Source organism: Polypterus senegalus, chromosome 8, assembly GCF_016835505.1.
Source record: "Polypterus senegalus isolate Bchr_013 chromosome 8, ASM1683550v1, whole genome shotgun sequence".
In the NCBI taxonomy this organism is placed as follows: Eukaryota; Metazoa; Chordata; class Cladistia; order Polypteriformes; family Polypteridae; genus Polypterus; species Polypterus senegalus.
This window is the reverse complement of record NC_053161.1, coordinates 71457389-71475242: the sequence shown is the minus strand read 5'-3', so window position 1 is coordinate 71475242 and position 17854 is coordinate 71457389. Positions and strand designations below refer to the sequence as shown.

At 38.6% G+C, this 17854-nt stretch overlaps 1 protein-coding gene across 1 annotated transcript in view; it reads left to right on the top strand.

Moving 5' to 3' along the window:
• LOC120534027 overlaps positions 1-17736 on the top strand; it is an 81856-nt gene extending 64120 nt beyond the window's left edge. Inside the window, exons 17-19 of the mRNA XM_039761248.1 lie at positions 8924-9066; positions 12888-13010; positions 16043-17736. Of these exons, the coding sequence (XP_039617182.1) occupies positions 8924-9066; positions 12888-13010; positions 16043-16133 (357 nt within the window). The 3' untranslated portion in view covers positions 16134-17736. The remainder of the gene's footprint in view (positions 1-8923; positions 9067-12887; positions 13011-16042) is intronic.
• The last annotated feature ends 118 nt before the right edge of the window (positions 17737-17854 follow it).

Sequence of the window (17854 nt, the reverse complement as noted above, 5' to 3'; positions counted from 1 at the left end):
AGTTATCTCTGCTTGTCGCCAAATATGCAGGTCGATCTTCAAGTTCCATGTCAGTATAAGAGAAGGAGGCGTGTGCCCTATGCATACATAATTAGCCATGTAGGGGTAAAAAAAACAAACCTTAAAGGAGCCTGATGCCCTCCTCAACATAGGAGACTCTATGAAATAATAATAATAATAACAAAAGATTCATTGCTATTTACAGGTCATTTCTGTTTTTTTGATAGAAGAAAAAGTGCAAAGCATCAGCTCAGCCACTTTAGAGAGCCTTCAGCATGACTTCAAACAACAGAACGAGCCAGCAGTTTCAATCATGACACGCCACTTGGAATTTTCTGCCTTTAAAAGACCTATGTATTTTTTCTGACTTCTGACTCTGATTCTGGCATTTCTGCTTTGTTTTGACGAAATATATGATTGTGTGTCTTTGACTACGTTCTTTCTTCATGGTGCACGGTGGTACAGTGGTTGGCACTACTGCCACACAGCTCAGGTCACCTTTTGGCCATAATAATTGGTCCAGTATAGTTGGCGGACACTTTTTAAAGATGATTGTTCCATTATAATCCAGTGAAATCTAGTTCAGTTAGTCCTTCCCAATTTACTTTAATGCATTTTGCCGAGTTTGGCAATATTCGTGATTTCTCCAAACTCCAGGCGAAGTGAACACCATGTGTAATAATGAAGAGTGTCTCCTGGTATAGCCTTTTATCCAATCCAGGGTTAGTTTTTCCAGTGTTATAAAAGTTTAGAGCAGATAACGGGCAATCGAATGGAAATATTTAAAGGAATACTCCATTGAAAAATGCCACTTATTATGTTAGATACTCCCTGCTGTTTTTTGACAAAGGCTGAGAGTTTTTTACAAAATTTAAGGTTTTTATGGGGAATTTACTATAGACAATGAAATTCCTTGTAAAATGGACTTCATTGGGGACACTAAAACAACAGCAAAAGATATCAAAACATTCATAACAAATAATTTCAAACTGTTCACTTTGTACAATGTCAGGGATCCAATTGTTTGTTCACAGTGTCTCGAATACATGTACTTTGACTAAAATGTTGTTAAATAAACTATTTCTGGAAAATGCTCTCATGCACAACAGTGGAGCATGCTCAATCAAGATAGGGCTTTCAAATGAAGACCCAATTCCGTCCTCATTCACTGGTCAGGAATCCTGTCCAGTTATAGCCGAGTCATTGGCTGCCATGGTTTCACATGATAACCACATTGCAGTGCGTGGTCTGAGAGGGGTGTACAACTAAATTTAAAGGTAAAGAAAAGTAAGTGAAAGTACCATCAGGTGGAAAGTATGCTTTGTACTTGTGTATATCTTAAGTGTTTCAATAAGCTGAAGGTCAATTCAATGATGTTGTTTCACAAACTACCTTAAAAAATCCAAAAGGGCTTCAGTTGTGTTGGAATATCCAATGAATGAACACGTGTGCACACACAGCAATTCTCAAATAGTTTATTAAACAATATATTAACCAAACTTCATGGGTTTAGGATGTAAGGAGAATTCAACGGGATATCTTACACGGAGTATTCGTTATTGGTGATTTGAGGTTTTTATAATGGACATTTTGGTATTCTTTGCATTGTTTTACACAGGTCTCCATTGATACCTATTATTTCAGTAATTTTTGCTATCTGTATTCTCTCTAAAAGTATCAGATAAAAAATAAATAATTTTGAGTGAGTTATTTATTTAAGGTCACTACATTAAGTAAAGGATAATTACTTTGAATGAACATCAGTCCATCCATCCATTATCCAACCCGCTATATCCTAACTACAGGGTCACGGGGGGTCTGCTGGAGCCAATCCCAGCCAACACAAGGCGCATCTTACACAGATGCTGCAATCGCGCATCGGGATGCACTTCAGTGTGACGTTCGCGTTGGGTGGGGGGGATCCCAAAATAGTTCAGAAACCTCACAATATGAAGAAGAGGATTGTTCGGCTTCTGATTGATAACTGTGCTGCCCACAACATACTTCCACATTCAGATAATGTTCGCGTTGAATTCCTCCTGCTCAATTGCACAGCAGTGCTTCAGCCATTGGGTTTGGGCATCATTCGCACCCTGAAAGTGTATTATCACAAGGAAAGGCTGAGAACAATTCTCATCAGCATAACTTGTAGGCAGGAGGAGATTAAAATTAACATGAAAGAAACTATTGAAGCTGCTTCCATTTCCAACATCCTATCTTTGTGAGGCAGCGTTTTCTGCAGTGACAGCAACCAAAATGAGATTACAGAGTAGACTGAACATAAGCAACACACTTTCCGTGTCACTGTCTTCCATCGTCCCCAGATGGGATTGTCTGGTTGCTGGAAAACCCACTGATTCTGCATTATGGTAAGCTGTATAATTTCTATTACGATATTATAACTTAATAATAATAGAAATGTAATGTGAATTGTGTATAAAACTGCCCTACGAACCCGCCCCTAAAAATCCTCCCCCCACCGGTCCCTGGAAAAATTTGCTTCTAGTAAAGCGGTCCTTGGTGTCAAATAAGTTGGGGACCACACTGTCCTAGACTACTCAGGCCTTACTAAGTTGCCATCCCTGGGCCTGATGCATACAGACAGTCTCACTTGCCTGGACAAAACTTTCTTTGTCTTTCCACTTTAGACACCTTGTAGCATAACTAGCTTCATGTTTCATAAACATGTTATAGAAACTACAAAAAGAAAAACAATTTTTAAAATTAATTATCCAAATGCAAATTGCCCATGATTACATACTCTACAGTAATCTAAAACTGCCAATCCTTCTAACATGATCATTCCCAGTTACCAAGATTTCAGGGCTCCATATGTTCCTAATACTGTCTTGCCCTCCAGAGACCATATATTCAGGATGTTTGAAACCACTATAAAGGATAGAAGATGAACCCTGAAGCATTAAAGCATTCCTGAAGATAAAGTTATTTTCAGAACTAATAAAGTGTAATTAATGAATTAAAGACAACCTGACATTGACAGTAGAACGACAAAAAATCCTAAACCGGTCCTGAGGCTTCAAACTAGTATGTCTGGGAATTTTCTTTCAATCTGATTTCTAAAATTAGATTAACCTCTGTTCCAGCTTTATCACTGTTAAACCAGAGTTTCAGGGTTGCATTTTTAGATTCTTCAAGAAAAACACAATGCAGCTCTTGTTTCAGTAGCTTTGGGTGCCTTGAATGACCAGTTCTAAATTAAAAAATTACACAAATATCTCAGGTCTGACAGTGGAAAAAATGAATGCACTGTGGGAAATATTCAGTTCTGTATAAATTACTTATTCAGTACACTTTTAGTTTATACAAGAATACAGCTTAGGGTTGCAGATGGACTGAAGGCTATATCAGCTACATTGGATTCAAGACAGAGACCAGCAATGGATGGCATTGCAGTCCAGTACAGGATACCCACTCTCACTCCATGTGTTTGGGACATGCAAAGAAAACCAGTGGACTGAGTAATAAAAAAAAATAACTAAATGCATGCATAAGGAGAATGGGCAACCTCTACAAAGCCAGTGACCAGGATTTGAACCCAGGAGTCTGGGGCTGACAGGAATCAACACTAACCACTGGGCTACCATGCAGACCTCTTTGGTCATTTTAATCATACATTATGTAAAAATAGGAATAATAATTTAATTACATGCCTTTTTTTCTTGGTTGTGATTGTATGATTTATCTCTAAGTCTCCTTGACATCCATCTTACAACTTGCTTACCCAGTTCATAATCAATGGGAGTCAGCACTTATTCCGGCAGCACTAGGTGGAAAGTGGGAAACAATCCTAAATGGGTAAAACTGTATGGGCACAGACAGAACATGCAAACTCCACACATACGGAGCTTGGGCTACATTTTGAATAAGGGTTATTGGAGCTTGGAGGCAGAGATAATTTTTCTTGAATTACTCATTTATGTTTATTTCCTCACCTATTAATCTGTAAAATTCAGTATTAAGAGTAAATGGTTCATCCCTTTTATGCTGCTAATGCTGTTACAGGTTCTATGATCCATGTATCCTCTTAGCCCTTGCATGATTGTGGTCATCCTGAGCTTATTCTAGGCCTGTCAAGTATGAGGTAGAAAGTATTGCAAAGTGAGAGTGAAATCTGCTACATGCACTGGGCCAGTTTAGACATTATGATAAATGCAAAATACATAACTCTGGTATTTGGGAACAGAGTATAGCCCCGTGGAATTACCTGCACAGATATGGAGCAGGCATACTGGTTTCAACAGTTATACCATCCCAGGGTGCTTTACAGATACAGTGAAGTTGCCAAAGGTTTATTGTATCTGAATTTCCAACATTTCTACAGTATCAGCAGAGGCAGTGAAATGAATTCCACTGTAGCAAACAGCATACAGAAATCAGTGACTAGGCTGGGCAGGACAACCAGGGCCCTAGAGATTGGAGGCAGCATAGCTAACCACTGAAGCACCATGGCATCTGTGCTTCTCCATTTAAATTACTACTCATCTAATGCAGTGGAGGGGAGGTGGGGCATCCTTTAATTAATTCAGGGAAAATGCATTTCTGATTGGATGAAGCTGTTCATTTCAGCTGTAAATGCAGCTTGATTAGTGGAATTATCATTTACGTGGACTTAAAGGAATGTTTTCTCACGGTTTACATCTTCCGCCCATTTTTAGTGATCTTTTTTGTGATAATGGGTCGCCAGAAGCGATTCAAAAAAGGGTAATTAATTCAGTGCATGCTGCCTTAAAAAAATAATATGGGCACTTTAGGATTGTTAAATGAGTCCAGCTATTCGAACAGCTCAGCTAATTAGGCAGAAGGAATGTAGTAGGCATTGTGGGCCTCACAAACTGGGCTTGCTCTTCTATCTTGTGACTTGGACACGGCCTTCAAATTTAAAAGCTGCCATTTCTGGGTGAACAATATGGCTTCAGATTTTCATTATTAATTCAGTTTAGGGATTTAATCTTAAGTGTACTGCATGTATGGGCCATATCCTAAGTACAAATATAATACGAAAAATGAAATGCATTTTAATGCTGTACATAAACAGAGGAACATTATGCAAAGTGTACAAAAATATACATATGCATACACACACACACACATATATATATATATATATATATATATGTATATATATATATGTATATATAAAATATATGTGTATATATATATATATATATATATATGATGTGTTAACCAATGCTTTTATAATGCAGCCTTTAATTTAACTTTTTACTTAATAAGTGGCACTTGATTTATGTAGTCTGAAATACACTATATAGCATGTGATTTTAAGATTTGCTTTTTAGCTGTGCACAAGCCTGTTAATTCTTCTCCATATGGATTCTGTCCTCTACATAACTGGCTCATGTATTACAAGAATTCTCACTGTTAAGATTGAAATAAGCAGATCTTTAGAGAATCAACTCTGTCCGTGCTAGATATGTGTTTGTGATCATGAAATGTAAAAATTAATAAGTAAATAAACACACACAGTATGACCAATAAATGTAATCAATTCCAAACCCAAACACACACACACACACACATATTGAATAGTAAAGCACCCTGCTCTGTTCAATTAGACAGGTACACCAGTTTCTCTGTCAGATTACAGAACTGGCCATTGTGTAACCTGAGGCAGCAGAGTACCTTTAGGATCACAACTGAGAAACGCTGACTAAGTAGCCCTCAATCTCACCAGGCGAATTGTAAAGAAAGTGCTTGTACTGTAGATCAAGATACAGTTGATATTCAAAACTTTTCTGGATTTGAGCTCAGCTGCTGATACAGTTGATCATTCTATTTTGTTGCAACTTCTAAAGTTTATGGCTGGTATCAAGGGGAAAGCCATCATATCTCTTTCTTCTTCTGCTCCACTGGCATATGGAGTCCCCAAGTGACCAGTTTTGTGTTCCATATTCTTCTAAATCCATATGCTTCTCCTAGCAAATATCTTGAAGAAGCACAGTTTCAAATCTATAAATCTCTCACCTTGAGAAGTCTCAACAAATTAATTCTCTAAAGCTGATATCACATTACACAACATCTAGTTGGAGTATATGCCAAACTTGATGACTACAGTTGCTGATGTCATCATCTGAGTATGCCAGTTTACCTGACTATAAAACACAGAATATGTCAAATTACATGACTGCATGATGACTTTCTAGCACAGTTTTATATTTTCAAAGCATCATACTGACTGACGGAGCTGGTTCCCATGGTTTACAGTATGGTACAATCTCCACCCCCATCTCGGCTCCATTTTTTTACTCACAATTGACTATTTCCCCCGTTCTTCTTTGAAATCAGTGAAAAACCAGGCCTTTTCAGTAGCTGCCCCCATGACTTTGTAGTAGTCTACCACTGTTTATTAGGACATCTTCTGTTAGTGCCATTAAGTCATAGCTCAAGGCCTATTTGTTTTCTAAGGCTTAAACCCATCTGTTTTTTTTAAATGTATGTGATTTTTGTGAATGTATTTGATTTATTTTTATTTGTCTCTATATAGTTTTTTTTAGATTGTTATGGTATTTTATAATGCTGTACAGCCCTTTGTTTTATGAAAGGGGCTGTAAAATTAAGTTGGCACTGACATGCATTTGACCAAATAGAAACAACCCTGGGAGAAACACTGGTTCATTTCAGGGCCAGTCATGCAAGTACCTACAACAACCTAGCATGATGGTCTTTGGGATGAGATTGGAATACCTGAGCACTGCACACAAACATGGGAACAAGGGCACACTGAACAGGCCATTTCATTTATTCAGGCCATGGGATTTCAATGTGGGCCATCTGCTCCCTTCAAAATCATTGTTGGTGTCAAGCAGCGCTGTGTCCTGGCTCTTGTTCTTTTCAACATTTACCTTTAACATTTACATTTGTTATTCTTTTTCTGGTTTTCTGTAGTGGCAGTCTGTGCCACCATCACCTGATCAAGGCACCACACAGTCTCTACATTGATGGATTGAAGGCCAGATGTCTATATGACCATCATCATCTAATTCTTCCATGTGAAGTCTGTAAACCATGAGGGCTGATTTAGATCATTTATGTTAGGTAGAATGCCCAGTGGAGGCTGGGTGGTCTCGTGGGCTTGGTACCCCTGCAGATTTTGTTGTTTTTTTTTCAGCTGGAGGTTTTTTTTTCTTTTTTTCTGTCCTCCTGCCCATCGGACCTTACTTTATTCTTTGTTACTTAGTATTACCTAATCTTATTTTTGTATTTTTTCTTTTTTCTTTCTTCATCTTGTAAAGCACTTTGAGCTACATCATTTTTATGAAAACATTCTATATAAATAAACGTTGTTGCTTCCACACTTCTCACCAAAAGTGTGTTGGACGCCACTGATGGGGTACGGATCCGGTACTGACTGGATGGCTACATGTTCAATCTCCGATGAGGTCTTGAATATCTTTTGGATGTACTACTCATAAGCACCCCCCTCCAATTCACGCCTTCACTTGCATATGTGGATTTCACTTTCACCAATCAACAAATCTTTTAATTCTTGCGGATACACGTCTTCATTGGGAAGAAACACTACTTTTCCCTTATTGCAACACGAAATAGACGACTTAAACTTTAAAGCCTTACAATATCTACCTATTTCTGACATATCACCTTTGTCCATACATTAGATCTCTATTCCCTGTTCTGTTATTTCACAGAGTAATAATTTCTGTTTGTTAGCGCTAATTCGATCTTTACTATCATTTTTTTGATACTTTCGAATTTTACTACTTTCATAATCTGTAACTTGCTCAGCATGTGTTTCGCCACAAATCTTTTGAACCTCTTTACGACGTTCTACTTTATCTTCTACTCTTTGTCTCCTATTTCTGACCTTGCTTGGACCTGCTAGGTTTTCAATTCCACCTGGTCTGGGATGATTATTACTTTCCCTTATTTCACTGAGTAATAATTTCCTTTTGTTAGCGCTAATGCTATCTTTACTGTCTTTTTTCTGATACTTTTGAATTCCACTGCTTTCATAATCTCTAACCTGCTCTGCATGTGTATCGTGCCAACGTTTTTAAACGTCTTTATGAAGTTCTACTTTGTCTTTTATTTCTGACCTCAATTGGACCTGCGAGGTTTTCAATTCCTCTTGGTCCGGGCTGATTATTACTTTCCTTATTTTCAGAATTTGCACATAGATTATTATTGTTCATTTTTGCATTCTTTTCTTTCCAATGGTTTTGGGTTTCTTTTCGAAGCCCTGCTCTTTCTTCTTCGCTTAATCATTGATGTGTCATCTAGAACAATTAAAATTATTGTCCTGATAAAATTTATAAGAGCTGAAAGTGCAGGAAGCATGTCTGCCAAAAGCATTCATACTACTGAGAGGTTATATTGCCGTGGACTTGTTTGAAAATGGTTGTAAGTCACTGTTTCGCTGGACTTGCTTCCAAAGGTTGCAAGTATGATGTGACTTGAAAGAATCTCATGTTAAAAGTCTCTGTCTCGTGGGACTTCATTCCAAAAAGTCTCTTCAAAAAGTCACGTCTCGTCCCAAGATTTTTTTTTTTATTATAATAGATAAATCAAACCACTGAATGAATATTAAAACTGATATAAAACAACTGACCTAATTGACCCATTGATTAATACAGATTGACCCCCTGCCAACTTACTTACAGCTAATGTGCATATATCAGCTTCATCAATTTGACTTGGAGAAAAAAAAGTGAGACTGAAGGCAAATTTCATGTTTTCTTGTGTAAACTTGACTAAATAATAACCTTGACCCTTAACTGCTTTGTGGTTTATGTGCAGAAAACACTCAAAGGAACACAATTCCTATCATTAAACAGGTGTGACTAATATTATTTCTGTTTAGATGCACTGCCTGTGACACTGGACATGCTAAATGGGTCATCTTCTGCACCTCTTTTTGCCTTGACAGATGTATATTTGTGGAAAGCTTCTGTTTGCTGACTACATATTCAATGGCTACAGCAACTCTATTAAAGACCTCCAGAAGCAGATCGCCAAATCCCGTGGAGACTATCGGATGGGCTTTCGTCTGCCCAGTGATTTTAGATTCAGGTAGGTTAAAGCCATTGAAAAATAAAAAGAAGAGCTTTTTTACTGTTTAGGAGAACTCTCTCCATGAAGACAACAATGCTTGTAGTTTCAAAAGCTCAGCTAGCCTGATAAATTAACAGATGGCCGGGGGTTTCTCCTTACTTTGAATGCCTGCACTAAAATGAGCCTTCACAATGGTCTTTTGTATTTCACATGGGTGCATTAGAAAAGCTGACCCGTTGACCCCTGTTGGCAGGGAATGTCACCCCCAACAGACAGGGCATGGAGTCAGTGTGCGATCATTCTTGAGCTTAAATCACAACTGTTGCAGAATTGCCCTTGGGCATTAAATGGAGACAGATGCTGCTGACATTTAAATAGTTCTGACATTTGAGAGGAAGATGAAAACACATCTATGATAGCAACATGTTTGCCTTTCAAATGAGGGCATAATGATTCCTTCAGCAAAGAGCTGCCTATATTACAAAACATGGCTTGAAAATGTCTGAATAGAATGGATAATTTCCTGTTAGCAATACAATGAATCAGAATAATGTGTGTGTCTTTTATTGCCTCAAGAGGTAGATGATACAATGAGCCTTGTCCAGAAAGTGTGCCATGTTTCTTTAAGCTTAGTAAAGTGTAGGAGTTGGAAATTCTGTATTAGTGGTCTTTGCTGAGAGTTTGTCCATTTATTGAAAAATTACTTGCTAACTTGTTAGCATTTTTATTTATTTGTGTGCATGGCTTAAAAGCATACTGAAAAAATATTTTGATGAATACATTTGGCTTAGTGACTGAAAGGTACTGCAAACCTGCCATCTCTGTGGTGCCACTCATGGCTTTGCTTAAACATAATATATTATTTCTTGCATTATTATGGATTTAAAGTACTTGGAAATTTATTGAACTACAGAAAGTGAGCACAGATTTCCTAAATGTATTTATGGCAATGATGCACCTGCTTGCTAATAGTTATATTCGGTAAATGGTAGCTACCAGACTTTTGCCATTCTCTGTATTTAAGAGAACAAGGACAAAGTGAAATATTCATAACATTATACAGCCTGCTTTATCCAACTCAGGGTTGCAGGAAGCTGAAGCCTAACGTGGCAGCATTTGCTACACGATCAGAACTAACACCAATACATTGGAGAGCCCACTCACGCTCACACACGTGCACACAAACACCACACCAATTTCAAATATTCAGTTAACATAATGGGCATGTTTTTGGGTATGTGGGAGAAACAGCTTTGCAAAGACCAGATAACTTTCCAGCTCCACACTGAAAACAACGAGGATAGTGATTTGAACCCAGGCAGTGGTGCTAACCACTACGCTATTCCCATCTTTAAGTCGTTTTACATCTGTAATTGTTCCTGGAGTGTCATATACTGTACACAAAGCAAATCTTTCTCTTGGGTGCTGTCCATCAGCATTGACCCCACCATTATCATCTTACATGGTGAGTAAAAACTAATTGTTAATTTGTGGTCTTTTCAATCCATTTTTTTTTACATGTTTTTCTAACCATGTCTTTGCATTGTGTTGTCCTTGCTGAGTTTTTGGAGTGTGGTCTTTGTGCTCTTATTACAACATGAGATGCAATTTAAATGATCTAAGCATAGCAATTAACATATTAAGGGCAATATATAATAATGCCTCTGTTGCAAACAATTATCATGTAGATGTTTGGGTCAAAATTTCCCTGACTGTATTTTATTTTTAGTGCCACTTGCAGCTTCCAGTACATCAGGAATATTTACTTGGACAATCATGAATGCAAATGTCAAACATCTTTTATTGTCAGCTTCTTTAGGTGCAACTGTAAGTGAGAGAACTGAAAGATAAATATTACTGATTACACACTATACAGAGGATACCGAAAATGTTCTGACCATGAATCTTAAAGATGTATTCTACGGTGCTGATTGTGTAAGAAGCTACAGATTAGCTCTTTGTACTAAAATGGGTGAAATACAAGTTTCAGCATTTGTGATTATTTTGTCTCGATAGAATCTTAGGTGACCCTACTCTCCCCTTTATACTCTTTATTGTGTGTGTAACGTTATGCTCGTTATTATGTAGATGAGCATGGATAATATGTTCTAAATTATAAGGAAGAAGAACATAATTAGTGTTGATTGCAAACCAGTGCAACCTGATAATGCTAGATGTGTAGTTTCAGGTGGCACAATAACTTGTAGTTGTACTTGATTTTTCTTCTGCGCTAGCCCATCGTCTGAATGGGACCAAGTAGCCTGCATGTCTCAGTCTTGCATTTTCTATCCTTACAAACAAACAAGAAAGAAAAGAAACAAATAAACCATAAAACTGGCCCAGATGGAGCTTTCCTTATCAATGAAACTCTGGGTGCAGACAAACTGGTTTGAGAAGCACCCTGACTTTTTAACATTGCAAATGAAGACATACAAAATATTTTTCAACTTAAATGTTACGTATCATTCATTTTACACACCGTGGCAGAGGTTTATAGCATTTATTTTTATGAAGCAATTCAATATAAATACCAAAGCCTGTAAAAACAAGTAATTTTTAATTTCTAACACATTTGAAATACACCTACAAGGTTTCCTTGTCTCCTAGTCAGTGTATACCAGGACCAGCCTGTTTCGTATGCCACAGTCAAGAGAGGGCTTTAGAATTCTGTCATATCTCTGAGCGGCATCCTGCTAACATGAGGTCTAGTTGGCTCTTCTATATTGACAATGGATAGGCTGAATCCATTTTTCCATAAATGATTTAAACATGGGCAAGGTCTGCGTATGTTAAGTGTCCAGCTTGTTGACTTCTGATATGAAGCACTACTACTGTATATTCAGTGTTACATGGAGAATCTTAAGATAACAAATTTAACATGTGCTTCATAGCTGGGGATATAACTCAAATACACATCAGTATGGAATTTGTGGCTGTAAATTTGAGAAAAGCAAAGGGGTGAGCTCTCAGTCACCCTCCTTTTACCTCACAATGCACTCGCTTACATTTGCAAACGCTTCAGTGTGAAACTGTGAATTTGAAGAGACACCACACACCCACCTTGCCTCATATAACTACCAGCATGTTCCCCAACCCAAACCCTCCAATGAACAGCTGCCTGTACCGCAAGCTATCAGAATAGGCTGCAACATCCCATGACACTAAATTAAGAAGGTGCAGTATATTAGAACAATTTGGCAGGAACAGGCTATTCAGCCCAAAAGAAACTCCCCAATCTTACCCACATAATTTCTCTAAAATTACATCATGTCAACTTTTGGAGGTCCCTTAAGTCCTACTGCATGGATGGATGATGCCCACTGTCAATGGAAATGGACAAAAACGACAATCAATTAATGAACGCGTCTTTTACTTACCGAGCAGCAGTGTCTGTAGAGACGAGTGTTATTTCTACTTGAGATCATTACATGGACAACAAATTAGCACACATTCTCACTTACATTTTCGAATGGGCCTTCTACTAACTGTGCATTTTTTTTTAAGTACCTTTCTTAGCTTCAGACCTTTTTAAAGTGTACTCATGGAAGAAGTGAGTAGCATATGGTTGCAATTGTTTTTTATCTTCATTTTAATAGAATCTCCATAGATGTTTCAGTGCAGGTTATAACAGAGAGACTGGAGAGGAGGCAGACTGAACTTCTTCATCCTCAGGCAGTAAGGCTTATATTGTACAAAAAATTCAAAACAAAGTGGTGAATGGAATACAGCAATAGACAGACCTACCTAACAAGGCCATGTGAAGCAGAGGCATAGTGCAAATGTGTGAGAATTCATCTGGTCTCTCATCCAAGAATGTATCTTCTGTCTTCTTTTCACAGCCCTCAGTCAGCAATTCCCCCGGAGAAAAAGTTGATACCAGCAGAATCACCTCCAGGCATTGAATCTAGGAAGTGTAAGGACTGGCCACTCAAACATGACTGCTGTGTCCAAGAAACAGACAGGTATGGAGGACAGAACTTTTGACATGCAAAACATAAAAAAAAGACTGAGCAGTATCAGTGCTAGCCCGAGATGGAAAACTTGATGCAGAGATAAGCCATAGAGTGCAGTCTGGCTGAAACGACTGGAAGAAGGGGCCAGGAATATTGGGTGATCAAAGAATTAAGGTGAAGGTAAAGTTCTTAAGGCAGTGGTAAGACCAGCGATGACATATGGAGCGGAGACATGGGCAGTAAAGCGAGTGCAGGAGAAGAGGATAGATGTGGCAGAAATAAGAAAGTTGAGATGGAGATGTGGAGTTACAAAAAATAATAAATGAGACAATCAGAGGTATAATAAAAGTAGGACAGACACAGTGCATCCGGAAAGTATTCACAGCACATCACTTTTTCCACATTTTGTTATGTTACAACCTTATTCCAAAATGGATTAAATTAATTTTTTCCTCAGAATTCTCAAACAACACCCCATAATGACAACGTGAAAAAAGTTTACTTGAGGTTTTTGCAAATTTATTAAAAATAAAAAAATGAGAAAGCACATGTACATAAGTATTCACAGCCTTTGCTCAATACTTTGTCGATGCACCTTTGGCAGCAATTACAGCCTCAAGTCTTTTTGAATATGATGCCACAAGCTTGGCACACCTATCCTTGGCCAGTTTCGCCCATTTCTCTTTGCAGCACCTCTCAAGCTCCATCAGGTTGGATGAGAAGTGTCAGTGCACAGCCATTTTAAGATCTCTCCAGAGATGTTCAATCGGATTCAAGTCTGGGCTCTGGCTGGGCCACTCAAGGACATTCACAGAGTTGTCCTGAAGCCACTCCTTTGATATCTTGGCTGTGTGCTTAGGGTTGTTGTCCTGCTGAAAGATGAACCGGCGCCCCAGTCTGAGGTCAAGAGAGTTTTTCATCCAGGATGTCTCTGTACATTGCTGCAGTCATCTTTCCCTTTATCCTGACTAGTTTCCCAGTTCCTGCTGCTGAAAAACATCCCCACAGCATGATGCTGCCACCACCATGCTTCACTGTAGGGATGGTATTGGCCTGGTGATGAGCGGTGCCTGGCATTCACACCAAAGAGTTCCATCTTTGTCTCATCAGACCAAAGAATTTTGTTTCTCATGGTCTGAGAGTCCTTCAGGTGCCTTTTGGCAAACTCCAGGCGGGCTGCCATGTGCCTTTTACTAAGGAGTGGCTTCCATCTGGCCACTCTACCATACAGGCCTGATTGGTGGATTGCTGCAGAGATGGTTGTCCTTCTGAAAGGTTCTCCTTTCTCCACAGAGGAGCTCTGACAGAGTGACCATGGGGTTCTTGGTCACCTCCCTGACTAAGGCCCTTCTCCCCCGATCGCTCAGTTTAGATGGCCGGCCAGCTTTAGGAAGAGTCCTGGTGGTTTTGAACTTCTTCCACTTATGGATGATGGAGGCCACTGTGCTCAATGGGACCTTCAAAGCAGCAGAATTGTTTCTGTAACCTTCTCCAGATTTGTGCCTCGAGACAATTCCTTTGACTTCATGCTTGGTTTGTGCTCCGACATGAACTGCCAACTGTGGGACCTTATATAGACAGGTGTGTGCCTTTCCAAATCATGTCCAATCAACTGAATTTACCACAGGTGGACTCCAATTAAGCTGCAGAAACATCTCAAGGATGATCAGGGGAAACCGGATGCACCTGAGCTCAATTTCGAACTTCGTGGCAAAGGCTGTGAATACTTACGTTCATGTGCTTTCTCAATGTTTCTATTTGTAATAAATTTGCAAAAATCTCAAGTAAACCTTTTTCATGTTGTCATTATGGGGTGTTGTGTGTAGAATTCTGAGGAAAAAAATTAATTTAATCCATTTTGGAATAAGGCTGTAACATAACAAAATGTGGAAAAAGTAATGCGCTGTGAATACTTTCCAGATGCACTGTATCTAAGAAAGTACAGGAGAGAGGATATATTTGGTCTGGACATGTGCTGAGGAAAGACAAAGAATATGCAGGCAAAAGTAATTTTTTAATATTAACTGTTGTGAAATTCTTCTAGTCTACAGCTGTAAAACCTCTTTTTTGTGACTCAAATTTCAGTTTTGCTTACGGGGAACAATGATAGGCAGGAATGGACTGGTATAGCTGAAATCTGTGTGACTTGAGCAATACCATGACTAGTGACGCATTTGTGCCAACTTGATAGCTGAAATTTTGAGGAAGAGAGTCACAATGTAAGCACCTAAAAGTCAACAGTCTGTGAGTGGCTTGTGCTTAAAATACAGTTAATAGAAAAAAAAGAAAATTACTGTAGTATTACAGAAGATTTTAGCTGTTGACTTTTTAAGAGGAAAATGAGCAGAAGGCCTTGGTTCATTTATATGCCAATAACCAATTCAGAATTTCACAAATCTCCACTAATATTTCAATGGATTATACAAATAAAAACAATTCTGAAAATAACTCAAATTTGGAACTCAATGAAGAAGGAGCATTTTAAAAGGTGTTTATTACTTAAAAGGTTCATATTTTTGGTGTTATAAAATCACACTTTTCCTTACAGTGCCGGATATCCTTGGGATTGGACAATATGCCTAAAGCTTGCTTCAGCTCATAGAAACAACAGTGCAAGGCAAAAATAGCACATTAATCAGATATTTTGAGTTAATGTTCTGTGCTTTGTGGATAAATCAGATATTCAACGTAACAAATTGTTGTGTAAAATGTTTTGTTTGATTGATTTCACCACAATAAATGGTGGCTCATTTAAACAAGAGTTAGGCTAGGACATCCTGCCCATGTCTGCAACTGAACCATCACAGTACATGCTTTCCATTGAGAAGGCATTTAATTCAGCGCTGCTGCTCAATCCACGTGCATCAGAACAGTGGCACTGCTCAAAACAAACGGTCTCAACACATTCAGTGTGTGAGCTTTGGCCTGTCTCAGAGTAATGTGCATATTCATATCCTTTTATCAGGATCTACAATGAAGGAGGGCACTGATGCTGACTAGCAGTTGCCTGACCTTTTGGCTTGCTCTGTTTTGTCTTACAGGACTGCATCTGTTCAAGATGGTGCAGCACTCAACATGTCAAAGAGGAGCCACCTGTTATGTGACAGGATAAACAACCATCCTCCCCCCTGATGAAGAAGGGGCTTCTAAACACATAAAAATAATAATCAATCATTCCAAAGAGTTTCTTACCAAAGATGTTATTTAGTCCAAAAGTAACGGGTGACTTCTTAGAAGGTAGCTTTTCTAGCTCTTGGAAACTTTGTCTAAGAGTGAACTATGGTTTTATACATGATGATTTTTCCTAGCAAAATATCTTCTGTCTGCTACAAGTAGGATTCCTTTTTTTCCTTTTCTCTTCAACAAGACTGTTTCTAGTTTTAAAATGAGGACAGGTACATTTGACAGTTTTATAGATGGAAAGGTCAGATAGATGGATCAGTGCTAACTACCAGTCATTTTAAAAACATGGACGCATACAAGAATGTAAAGGGCATGAGAGACAAGCCCCTGGAGGACGATTGTGATGTACTGGTCAATCTAAATCCTGGTCTTTTGCAATGGTCTACGAGCACTTGGCAGTGATTGGAAAGTGACCAAAATGAGGCTCCTGTACAGGGTTGCTGGGATTGTTTGCAGTGAGTGATAGAGGAACTTAGCAAAACAGGGGTTTAGTGGGAGTGGGGGGGATAGGGGTTGGTGGACTTCAGAGGCCTAATGCTTCACTAAACAAAGAGGAACTGGTTAAAGGTGGCCTCTCTTAGTTGGGATGCCTTCAAGATGGGTGCACGAGGCATGGCTCTTTGGGAAGATACAGAGGAAACATTAAAAGGGACTAGATTTCAGTGGCCTGGCAGCAGTTCAAATTTCTCGGGAGGAGCTAGAAAAATTTGTGAATGTTAAGGTTGTGTGGTCTGTCCAGCTCAGCACGTTTCCACGTCATCCCACAGTAGGAAAATCAGATTGAAAATGAAGTGATGATCAAGAAAATCAGCATTTATTGCTATACACAAATGCAGAGCGGGTTTGTATGATAGTTATCTGTTTATAAAAGTGTGCTTTATGATAACCCCTACTGTGAAAAAAAACACTGTATAAAATAAAGATTGAGTGGAATCCATACAACTTAAGAACATGATCATTTTATCCTATTAAAGCTTGTAATTGATACAGACAAGATATAATATCAGAGATAGTATTTTCCCCAAAATGGTAACTTATACACATGGCAATACTTTTCCACAACTAGTAATAGCACAGAAGCAGAAAAATGGAGTATATCAGGTAAGCTGATTTGTATTTTCTCTTATTTACAGTGGAATCATGTATTTCACTACACGCTCATTTGTTATGGGGCATGAGAGCAGCGACATGCTATGTTATGTGTTGGCCATATGAATATTACTATACTTTGTACATGTGACATTACAATAACTAAATTTAAAAACTCAAGCATCTTGAATGTTGTCACTGTTTACGCAAGGCTTGCTTAGAACATAAAGATAACATAAGTGTGACAAATGAGGTGAGACTACTGACCACCATTAACTTCATTTAGTGAGCTACAATGTCCCAGATATCCAGGTACTTTTTAAAAGCCGTCAAGGTTTCTGCTGCAAATACATGACTCCAGATCCAGATTACCAAGACTCTGCCTGAAGAAGCCCCTCCTTGCTTCAGTGTTCTTACCTTCATCTCTTCTTTGCAGCATAGGGGTATGCACACAGGGCATCTGCTGTGGTTAAGATGTAGAAGAGTTAAGTAGACAGCAGCAGTGGTTGAAGTGAGGAAAAAATATGTGACAGTGCTCAAGGCTAACGGATGATAGATTGATACATGTTATGCTTGCAGAC